This window comes from Mesoplodon bidens, assembly GCF_964165515.1.
Source record: "Mesoplodon bidens genome assembly, chromosome: 8".
NCBI lineage: Eukaryota > Metazoa > Chordata > Mammalia > Artiodactyla > Ziphiidae > Mesoplodon > Mesoplodon bidens.
In genome coordinates this window covers 779,579-791,327 of record NC_138165.1, presented here as the reverse complement: position 1 = coordinate 791,327, position 11,749 = coordinate 779,579, and the positions used below count along the sequence as shown (strand labels likewise).

At 44.3% G+C, this 11,749-nt stretch overlaps 1 protein-coding gene across 1 annotated transcript in view; it reads left to right on the top strand.

Moving 5' to 3' along the window:
• The first annotated feature begins 2,550 nt into the window (after positions 1-2,550).
• UGGT1 (UDP-glucose glycoprotein glucosyltransferase 1) overlaps positions 2,551-11,749 on the top strand; it is a 99,622-nt gene continuing 90,423 nt past the window's right edge. Inside the window, exons 1-2 of the mRNA XM_081242401.1 lie at positions 2,551-2,778; positions 8,016-8,151. Coding sequence (XP_081098527.1) covers positions 2,721-2,778; positions 8,016-8,151 — 194 coding nt within the window. The 5' untranslated portion in view covers positions 2,551-2,720. The remainder of the gene's footprint in view (positions 2,779-8,015; positions 8,152-11,749) is intronic.

The following is an 11,749-nucleotide window of genomic DNA, read 5'->3' as shown; positions in this document are numbered from 1 at the left end:
TCCACAGTGGTACATTTGCTACAATTGATGAACCTACATTGGCACGTCCTTACCACTCAAAGTCCATAGTTTACATTAGGGTTCCTGGTGTACATTCTGTGGGTTTGACAAGTGTATAACTACATGTATCCATTATTAGAATATCATAAAGAATAGTTTCACAGCCCTAAAAATCCTCAGTGCTCCACCTACTTGTCCTTCCTTCCCCCTAACCCACTGGAAATATTTGTGGTGCTGGAATAGTTCTGGATTTTGGTGGTGGTTCCACAAATCTACACAAGTGATAAAATGACAAAACTATACAAACACATTGTACCAATGTCAATTTTCTGGTTTTGAGACTGTAATATACTTATTTGAGATGTAACTATTGGGAGAACCAGGTACATGGGACCTCACTGTACTATCTTTGCAACTTCCTGTGATTCTGTAATTATTTCAAAATAAGAAGTTAAAACAATAAAAAAATCTGCATTTAGTCAAACAAAATAGCACTGAATTTTCTGAGAAAATTTTAGAAAAAGAGAAACCCAACTTTCTTAGAAGTTCTGCACTATCACTTGATTGTATGCTATAACTAAGCAAATGTTGGTGTTATTCATGCATCAGTAGTAGAAGACCGGGCTTCCCTGATGGTGCAGTGGTTGAGAATCCGCCTGCCGATGCAGGGGACACGGGTTCGTGCCCCGGTCCGGGAAGATCCCACATGCCGCAGAGCGGCTGGGCCCGTGAGCCATGGCTGTTGAGCCTGTGTGACCGGAGCCTGTGCTCCGCAAGGGGAGAGGCCACAGCTGTGAGAGGCCTGCGTAACGCAAAAAAAAAAAAGTAGAAGACCAAGTTAAAACAGAGTGAAAAACTAATTCTGTAATTCAGTGAATTAAACAATTCCTTTTTTATGGAAGCATCACCTGAAGCGATTTTAAAAGGGATACAAAACACACAACAGAAATCTACTAACACAAAATCTCCCTCAAGAAATAAATTTTAAAACAGTGATTTCCATTCCTTCAAATTATTTGAACTCCGTTTAGTCCAGCAAGGAACAGAAAGCCCAGTAGTCAGCTACAGAAGTTCTTAAGTTCCTATCAGATTCAGGCAAGTGTTTTTAGTCCTTGCTCTGCCATTCTCAAGAGAAGGATTGTTTGTGTCATATAATCAAAAGCCAGTTAAAATTTTACACTTTCTATGTACTTTTTAATGTATTTTTGGTTTTTAGTTTACTTTATGAGTTAAAAACATATCCTCCAAAGACGTATTCATTTCCAGGTGGCTAAAATGATCTGTCCAGTGTCACATATTCTAAAATAATTTTAGATAGTAATTTGTATTTGCAAAAAAAAATAATTTAAAGGACAAAGTAACCTTTGCAGATTAAGTTGCCACTGCCCATATAAAATAAGCAAAATCGTCTCGTAAAAATAAAAAGACACTTTCCCCTGCTCCCTGTGAAACGGCTAGGTGGCATTTTGGTGGGGGGGCTCCGAAGAGTTTCAGTCCTTTACATCTCAATGCAGAAAGAATTCAGCGAGAGGCAAAGTGATTTATTAGAATAAGAAGTGATTTATTAGAATATGAAGTGATTTGTTAGAATAGGACGTTTGTGAGGCTTACAAGCCCACGGGCGAGAGGGTGCCATGCCCCGAGAACTTAGTGGGCTACAGTTTTATAATCAAAGGAAAAGTGGGGAGGGGGAAAAGACCACTTTCCTCCTCAATCTTGAGTAGACATCATGCTTCCATCATCAGCTCCTCCTCCAGGTTGGGCAGGGGAGTTTCCTTGTCCCTACATGGTCAAGCTAGGACTATCATGGCACTATGGAAAAATTATTTTAGGTCTCAGAACAATGAGCATCTTTCATTGTGAAATGTTACCTTTCCATAAATTATTGTTTTTTATATGTTCTAGGGGTCATTAACTTACTGAGCTCACTGGGCAGGATGTGGGTCTCATGCCACCATTGTTCTCTTGTTTTGGGGCATGTCTTGTGCTTCTGTTGCATGGTTTTGTTGCTAAGCAAGCCTGCTTGGTTTGTGGTTAAGTAAACCTGCTTTCTTGAGGGAAAACTAACTTACAGGGGTTTCCCATACTTTTTTCTACTTACAATCCCCTAGTGGGAGTAACTATTTAATCACCTACTTTGTTCCTTTACTCTGTCCCTATCACCTGGAACGGAAGCTATCAAAATTTGCGGTTTAAGATGAAGTCTAAGGTGCTCCGAAACAGTGAGTCATTTTATCCTATACTGTGCAATAGTGCTTTTAATAGAAGGGTTTAAGGAAATAGACTCTGAAGCTCCCCAAAAGAGAAAAAAGTACGAAACCCTAACCCAGCTTCACCATGTGGTAAAGCTTCTGGGTCTCAACTATTCCCCTTTACGAGTCCCCAAGACCTCGAAGACCGACGCCTTCCTAACCACACTGAACTGCAGAGAGCAAGGAGAGAGGCGGGATCTCATCGGATGTAAGATGGCGGCCGAGTGACGCTCTAGGCGGCTCCGGCCGCGACTCGGTAGCCGGAAGTCCTCCGTCTCCAGCCAGTAGGAAGCGGAAGTAAAGGGCGGTCGGCGTCTGGGCTCTATCTTTGCGAGGCCGGCTTGCGAGCGGAGCCACGGGAAAGGCGCGTGTAGGCCGCTCACTGGCGCAGCTGCTGCCGCCCCGCCGCTGCGCCGCCCCGCCCCGGCGTTGTCGCAGGTGCAGTCGTGGACGAAGCGCGGTCCCGGCATGGACTGGAAAGGGGCTGCGGGAGGCGCGTGTGCTGCCGCTGTGCGGCCGGTGACAGGTACCTCTGGCGGGGGGGAGGGTTGTGGGGAGTTCTCGCGGGCGGAGAGAGGGTCTGGGGAGCGAGGCCACCTTGTGTCCCGGTCACCTTGAGCTTCCGTTTCTTCCCTGACTCAGTTTCCTCTCCTGTATCCCAGCCCTCCCCTTCTTTGCGAGTCCCCCGAGTTGTCCCTCGGTGTCCTCTGGGCACATACCGTCTCTGCGAGGGTGGTCGCGGGCTCTGTTTAGCCGTTTTCAGCCTTCATTGAAGAGCTTCGAGACCCGTGTGCCCAGGTGGCAGACGGAGGTGGGGGAAGTGCCCTAACGTGAATTTCGTCCAAGCCTGACCCCAAGTAGGCTGAGAACCAGCAGTTTGCAGGACTCCGGTTGGAGAACGAATGGATCTTTTTATAGATTTCTCTTTTCCCTAAAATGAATTCGGGTGATGAATATTGGTTTCGTTTTCATTTAATACGAGGATCTGGTGGCTGAAAATTGGATGATCCGGTTTCACTTTTAGCGTGGGACCTGCCAGAAGAGAAAGATCTGCGTACATCGCCAATAAGTTATGGGTGGGAGCTCTTCGTGTTCCTTGGCCAGGATCTCTAGATCGTTTTGCATTTCTTGCCCGACTTGAGAACTGGCATATTTTGTTCATTCAAAGTCCTGGGGTCTTATGCATTACTGTGTTACACTATATTGGAAACATTCATTCATCGTGTACTTGGCCAGCCAACTTTACTGTGTGATGTTTGAAGACATTTTAAATAGCTATATGACAACAATACAAAATTTGGGTTGATTGTAGCCTTTCCATTTGACTTGCTTTTGTTAAACTTAGCTGAAACTCATTTTTATTGAAGGAAATAAACGTCGCTTTGTACAGTAGTAGGGCATCTTCACAGTGCATATTTAACTTGAGGAGAATAAATTGAACTATGGAGAAAATACCATTAGACTTTTTCTCCAGTTACTTGCGATCATTTTCGTATTACATGTATAGTATCTAATTTTAACTCGAAATTGGATGTATGTGGTTCACAGCAAATGGGTTTTGCTAATAGGTATAAGTGTATATTAAGTTTAATGTATTCAGAAGTAAATTTACTTCTCAAGAAGAGTACTTCCTGTTATTTTTCCTCGCTGTTATCATATATGTTGAAACTCAGATGGCTACTTATTAACTTGAACCCTGCAAGTTTTTTTTGAGTTTGTTAGCTATTTTCTTCAGTTTAAAAATGGAAAAAGAAAAAGTTGATGATGCTTTATAATTTTATGCCTCTTCTGTTTTCCAAAAGTGAAAAACATTTGCCATAATATGATTTTGATTAATATTTTTGATAAATGAGCAAGAGATAGTGTCTTAAAGAAACCGGGCCACACACTAGATCTTACAGATGAATCTTTTGGGCTTAGAACCTATTAAAGACTGTTTTTAATTTATCCATCATGCTGGAAGCGTGATGCCTATAATCATGCAGTGCCACGCTGCAGATTCTGACAGCTGTTATTTCACAGCTTTTAAGGGTTGCTTTTAAGGTCAGAGGGTCAGAGTGATAAGGGATCTCGTAGACTGAAGCCGTCCTCAAACAAAAGGCCACTCAGTGACGTTCTCATTTCTACTTCTCTGGACAACCTTTTCCTCTGGTGTTACCTGTGGTAATCAATGATGTGGGGTCTGGGGGTGGGAAAGCTCTTCTTTAATGTGCAGCTTTCCTCTCTTTCCCATCTCTACTGATGCTGTACTGTACCCCAGAAACTCTCTGTCTCTTTAAAACAGGGCAGGGAGATCTCTGGGTGAGTCATGGTACATAGAGTTTTCATTTCCACCCTTCTGAAGTCTTAGGCTTTTTGTAGCGCCTTTACTCTTGGCGCCACCTCCCTTTCTTCTAGTGGCTTTCATTCATCCCTTAATGAACAAAGTCTGTGTTTATTTTATTTTGAGTGCCTCCTGTGTACCAGGCATTGTGCTAGGCATGTGACTGTGGCCGACAAAACTCCCTGCGCTTGAGGAGCTCACATTCAGTCCCCAGAGGCAGCCCAAGCATGGATCTGTTCAGGCCGGTTGCTTGGTTTGGTTTGCTCCCAACTTCAGGCTCACACCCTTGGTTTCAAGTTGAAGCTTTACCTCTCTCAGCCACGTGGGTCCCAAGGACTCTGCCCCTAGAGAATCTCTGGACTTACCTTGGGTCTTGTAATAAAGCCCTTTGCTCATTCTGGGTCTACACAGTATGAATTCTTACCCCTTCTTAAAGCCAGAGGACCAGGGCAGAGAGCATGGTATTGTGGAACTTTTGAAAACAGGCAGACGTGGGTTCCAAACATTGCTATTTATTAGTCCGGCAAGTTACTTAGCCTCTCCGAGCTGCCGTTTTCTTATTTTTCAAGTAGGGACGATGGTGTTTCACGCTTTATGCAGCGTATTCATGGACTGCCTGCTCTTTGCCAGGCCCTGCGCTCTTGGCTCTGGTGGACAAAGTGGACGAGGCTGCCCCCCTTGGGAGCTGCAGTCTCCTGGGGCCTTGTGTGGAAGGGCTGGGTAACGCGTTTGCAGAGCGCTTGGCAGTGGCGCTGTCCAGAGTGATTCGCCCGGAGTAATTGCTCTGTAAGTGCGGGTGTTTCCTGGGGCCTTCGGTCCCTCCCTGTCCCTTCCCCACTCTGTGCATCCCCTCTGCCTGGGAGTACTGTGCAGCGGCATCTGATTTCTCATCTGGAATCAGCACTGTTGGGGGATTACACGTCTAGATCCCTTCAGGAAAAATGGTGAACACAGCTGTAGCATTAATACTGCTTGGACATAGTTCATATGCGCTGTCTCTGCTTTAGAAACTTAGTGACTTTGGGGGAGGATGTTTTTGATTTTTTTCCCTAGCCACAGAGGATATATTTCCAAGGCATATTTTTGAGGCCTTGTAATAACGATGAGTTATTATTCTATAATTTATTTATTTATTTTTTTCTTTTTGCGGTATGCGGGCCTCTCACTCTTGTGGCCTCTCCCGTTGCGGAGCACAGGCTCCGGATGCGCAGGCCCAGCGGCCATGGCTCACGGGCCCAGCCGCTCCGCGGCATATGGGATCCTTCCAGACCGGGGCACGAACCCGTATCCCCTGCATCGGCAGGCGGACTCTCAACCACTGCGCCACCAGGGAGGCCCTATTCTATAATTTAGAAGACAGTTTCTAGTTTTTCTCTTCCTTACATATTTGAACTGGAGCAGTTAGTTCTGGTGTAGTACTTGACACTTTACAAAGTGACTTTCACGTTGCCTTCTCAATTTGCTCGTGGCGCATGTTGCGGCAGATACTGTTATTCCTATTTTAGTGGGAGACTAAGGGCGAGGGAGTTATCAGGTAAGGTGCCTGTGGTTAAACTGCTAGTAAGTAGCAAACTCAGGAATTGATCACAGGTGCCTGACTCTGAAGGTTTTCTCTTCTTGCTAACCCGTGTTTGTTCTATCATGAGGAGCAGGTTTCTGAGGCTACGTCCGTGGGCCTCCAGGGGAGAGTGTCGGGGAGAATTGAGTGGGCTGAAATTGTATGGAAAAGTTTGGGTCCTTGCTTTCTCCTCTGCGGGAAATGTCAGTAACTTTTGCTACATTCCGAGAGGGGCCTGCATCGTCTTAGACCTCTCCTCCCCTGCTCCCCCGCCCCCAAGCCAGGAATCAAGGCCAGCAGGTTTCACTGTCAGAGGTCTAGTTTGGTTAGTCCTAGTCTTTATCGATGTTGATTTTTTTTTAGTGTTTATTTATAAATGGGATGTTCATATTAATTTTTTTTTTGTTTCCAAAGAAGCTGGCACTGCCTGAACTTCAGACTCTTTTAAAAGCAACTTCTCTATTTGGTAGAATTCATTTCTCTTTGGACCATTGTTCTTTAGAGATATTGTGTGTCATATGAAGCAAGATGTTGGCACAAACGATAAGGCTTTTTGTAAAAGGAAGATACTGACTGGTTGCTCCGGTATATGGGCTGTCTCTCCCCAGCAGTGTATATTATAACTGGCGTCGAGGAATTGGGGTGAGCTTTACCAGACCTTAACGTTCAGAAGCACAAGTTTGGTTTAGTGTTTCCCACATATTCATGTCCCCTTTGGGTTCCCATTCAAATGGGTGGAACTTGGATGCTGACTTTTTATATCACGGTGGAAGTCTGATTAGGGTTCTGTTAGGCAGACTTCCAGGGATGAAAAAACAGATCAAAGAAGTCTGCAGCCGGAGACCTTTTCTGAAATGATGTGGACACCAAGGATCTCGGCATGCTTGGTGAGGCTGCTGCTGGGAATTTAGGAGGCCTGCATTCTGTGGCCCTGCTGATTCACTAGTGACCCCAACTTTCTTATTTTATAGATGGGCATCTATTGAGTTCTTACATTTCCTCATTCCAGAACCTATATTTGATTTTACATTCGAGACTCACCCTATTAGCTTCCTAAGGCTGCCATAACAAAGTACCACAAACTGGGTGGCTTAGAACAGCAGTTTATTGTCTCACAAATTTTTGGAGGCTAGAAGTTCTAAATTAAGGTGTCACAGGACCATGTTCCTTCTGAAATCTGCAGAGGAGGATCTTTCTTTGCCTCTTCCAGCTTCTGGTAGCCCTAGGTGTTCGTGGCTTGCAGTGTAATTCCAGTGTCTGCCCCCGTCTTTACCAGGCATTCTCCCTGTGTCTCTTCATGTAGTCTTCCCTCTGCATGCCTGTCTCTCTGCCCACATTCCCCCGCCCCCTGCCTGCCCCGCCCCTTTCTTTTAATAACACCAGTCATTGGACCAGGGCCTACCCTGATGACCTCATTTTAACATGATTACCTCTGTAACGACCGTATTTCCAAACAAGTTCACATTCTGAGGTACTGGGGTGGGATAGGACTTCACTCTATCTTTTGGGGGGAATACAGTTCAACCCGTAACACCCTTCATTTGTGTTTTCATCTATCTAAGCTTTATTTACTCTCCTGCTTCATAAAGTATGATTGTGTGCAACCTGCTGGGCCACCAGCTGACTTTTATATCTCCGTATGGTATAGGCACCCAGGAGATGAAGTGCAGCCTTTGTAGGAGAGAGTGTAATGAACGACACACCTTTAGTGTGTGTCAGTCATCGGCAAACAACTGCTGAACTATCTAGATAGTAGGTGCTGTTATATTTCAGAAGCGTTTTTATTTCTGTGATAGTCATGTTATTTTGTATCTCTTAATTATTAAGATTCAGGTTTAAACATTGCCTTGTAACGAAACTTTTTTTTTTTCTCCCTTTTTAGGGGTTTGCCATAAAATGGGCCTTCTGACTGTACTCACTGGACTATGGCTGTTTTCCTCAGTAAAGGCCGATTCAAAAGCCATTACAACCTCTCTTACAACAAAATGGTTTTCCACTCCGTTGTTGTTAGAAACCAGGTAAGAAGACATTTTTTTTCTTTCACATGTTTGAGTGAAAATGTAGGCTCTGCTAGTGAATATTCAGGAGCTTTTTAGGGAGTGAGATTCTCATCATATGCATTTAGTAAGAGCTTCTTTCAGCGTGCACTGTGCTGTGTGCTGTTCACAGACTGTTAGAACACAGACTCTGTCTGTCAGCAGGCTAGGACTGAATTGATGATAGAGATCTTTAGGGATTTCTTTAGACAAATATATTGAATTGGTTAAATTATTATGTTGTCTTCCAGGGAAAGTGTAAATGTGGTAATAAGGGAAGAGAGAGTTGTACTTAAAAGAAATTTTCTATTTATTTGAAGAAGGTGTTAAGAGGTGTCTAATAAAAGGAAGAGAAGAGAGCTTGGCAAGGTGGGGGAAGAGGACATGCCCCTCCCAAGAACTTGGAAGGAGACCCCAAGATAAGAGAGTGCAGGGGGAAGCTGAGAAAGTGGCCACATTTTCTCCAATTGTAGCATCTCCAAAATCAGGATGCATTTAATCAAATCAAGATGTTATCTTAAAATTGGTGGCATCTTTCACTCAGTGTTTCATAAAACAGTGATATGTCTTAAAATTGACAGTGTCTTTGGGCAGCATTTCATCCTGCTATTCCTGAAACATACTGGACCCCAGTCTCCTATCCCATCTCTACCTTAGTGCTCCTCTGCTGGGACTGTACCATCTGGGGCTACAGGAAACTCTAGAAGATGATTCATGCCTGTCTGCCTGATCCCCTACATGGCCATTTCTATCCCGCTTTGTTCCTAGGGTCTTGGTGCAGAAAATGAGTTTCAAAGGCCTAGGCCTTGAAGGGATTTAGAGCATAGCAAATATGTAGTGAATCACATCAGGCTTCCCACTGTTCTCTCTCAAACTAGAAGAGATTCCCTGGTCTGGGGAGTACAGAAGAAAATAAAAGTTGAAGGAAACTTGACAACAGCTCAAGTGAACCCTAAGAAGGAGTTAGTAGATGGATCGTGGAAACCACACATATGTTTTTAGGAAAAAATGAAAACATACATCTCAGTTTCTCAATAAAGAAGACCTCCCAGGGACTTCCCTGGCAACCCAGTGGTTAAGACTCTGTGCCTTCGATGCAGGCGGTGCTGGTTTGATCCCTGGTCAGGGAACTAAGATCCCGCATGCCATGTGGCGCGGACATGCCACGTGGATCCCCCAAACTTGGAAAAAAGAATTGACAGTGTCTTAAAATTAATAAAATGCAATAAGTCAATGATTTCTTGGGAGATTTTAACCCAAGTGTATGTTTTAGTTAGTGTTCGTAATACAAATATAACCAGATATCTCTCTTTTAGTCAGTTTTTTGTTTATAGAGGGAAACTTATTTTTTTTTTTTTTTTTTTTTTTTTTTTTTTTTTGCTTTACGCGGGCCTCTCACTGTTGTGGCCTCTCCCATTGCGGAGCACAGGCTCTGGACGCACAGGCTCAGCGGCCATGGCTCACGGGCCCAGCTGCTCCGCAGCATGTGGGATCTTCCCAGACCGGGGCACGAACCCGTGTCCCCTGCATCAGCAGGCGGACTCTCAACCACTGCGCCACCAGGGAAGCCCGGAAACTTATTTTTATTGTATCTCAAATAACATCTAGCTAGGACCTGTAGAGAATCTTTCTAAAGCATACGTTTAGGTAGGTGAACCATAAGCATTTGGTAAATTTCAGAATTCGATACAGCTGGAAATTTGAACTGTTGTGTTATATCAGTTAACTTTGTGGTCTAATTTTATCTTCTGACATCTTCCCCTTGATCCCTAGGAAGATGTGAATGAAGAGTCTGTTGTGTTGATAGTGTATACGGATAGTTGTGCCTTCTAAGGCAAAGCCTCCTTTGGTACAGTATTGAGGAGAGGCCAGTGGGAACGTGGGACGCGTAGGAGCCGGTCTTGACTTGCTGAGGAGCCTCCCCGACTTTCTGCTGAACAGACTTTCTCCCATCACTTCTCTGTGCCTCCCTTTCCTCAGCAATAAAATGGCAAACCCCCTCCCCCCAGCAAAACTCCAACAACCCCGTCTCGCCCCCAGAAACCCCCAGACTCCACTGCATGTATTTCATAGTGATGTCACAATAACTAATTTGATAAATAGGTTGAGCCCCTCAAATGTCCGCGCTTTGTTAGGTCTTGGTGGTTGTAATGGTGAAGTGTCGTGTGAGGTCCTGGACTGCCTGAGCCAGGACTCTTGTAGCTGAACATTTTTTCTTCCTTTCTGCTAATCTTATTTTGGATGATTTATCTGGTGTCAACCTAAGTCATTGAAATTTACTATCACTTTCTAAATAATTTTGTGCAACTAAACCGTAACGGATGTTTTATGGTATTCTGCTTAACATTCTTCACTGGATTACGTCGCATTACTCTCACTTACACTAACAAATTTCTTGGTGTTTGTCTTAGAAGAGTCTTATGGCATGTACTTATGGACTTCTGAGGAAGTATGCTAAAATTGTCAGCCTTAGTTGATCAGTTTTTTTTCAGTTTCTTTGATCTCTGTGAAGTGAGTATTGTAAACTGTTTCCTTCACTGCAACTTACCCATAACAAACATAGCGCCTTTTCATGATATCCTGGCCATTTGCCATTTTGGGTCATTGTTGTTACTTCTCTTCTGTGGCTATTTGCGAACAGTTTGCCAAGGAAATGGGACGTGTAGGCAACTCAAAAACACTGCTGTGCTTTTTTGGAACTACTCTATATTCACCTCCAGAGCTAGCTGAGGCCACTCTCCTTCCCTCCTGGGTCCATGGCAGACACTGATGGTGGGTCCCAGCACTGTCCATTGGGGGGAGGGTGAGGGACAGAATCTTTTTCCACACGTCGAGGCATGTAGCTAATACAGACATATTGTCTTCCTTGCTTCTGGCCCTTAGGGACTAAAACTATCCTTGTGTGTATTTTTATTTTAAAAATTTTTAATAAATGTATTTATTTTATTTATTTGACTTTTGGCTGTGTTGGGTCTTTGTTGCTGCGCGTGGGCTTTCTCTAGTTGTGGTGAGCGGGGGCTACTCCTCATTGCGGTGCATGGGCTGCTCATTGTGGTGGCTTCTCTTGTTGCGGAGCATGGGCTCTAGGTGCGTGGGCTTCAGTAGTTGCGGCTTGCGGGCTCAGTAGTTGTGGCTCACGGGCTCAGTAGTTGTGGCTTGTGGGCTCTAGAGCGCAGGCTCGGTAGTTGTGGCACATGGGTTTAGTTGCTCTGCGGCATGTGGGATCTTCCCGGACTAGGGATTGAACCCGTGTCCCCTGCATCGACAGGCGGATTCTTAACCACTGCGCCACCAGGGAAGTCCCCTGTGTGTATTTTTAGGTTGGACCTGATGCTAATGAAGGGTTTGTAGCTTTCTGGTTGCCCATGAAGTGATATATATTTAATTGAAGTAGAGCTTTGAGTATGTTTTGAGCAGCTATAGTTACTAACAGAAATATTGTGTAAATAAAGTTCTATTATTAGAGTTGAAACAGTCATTTATTGAGTGCTTATACAGTCATTTATTGAGATATTATAACGGCCTGAGAATACAGCATGATAGATTTGAGTGATTGAGATTGGAATGTAAATTCCAGATT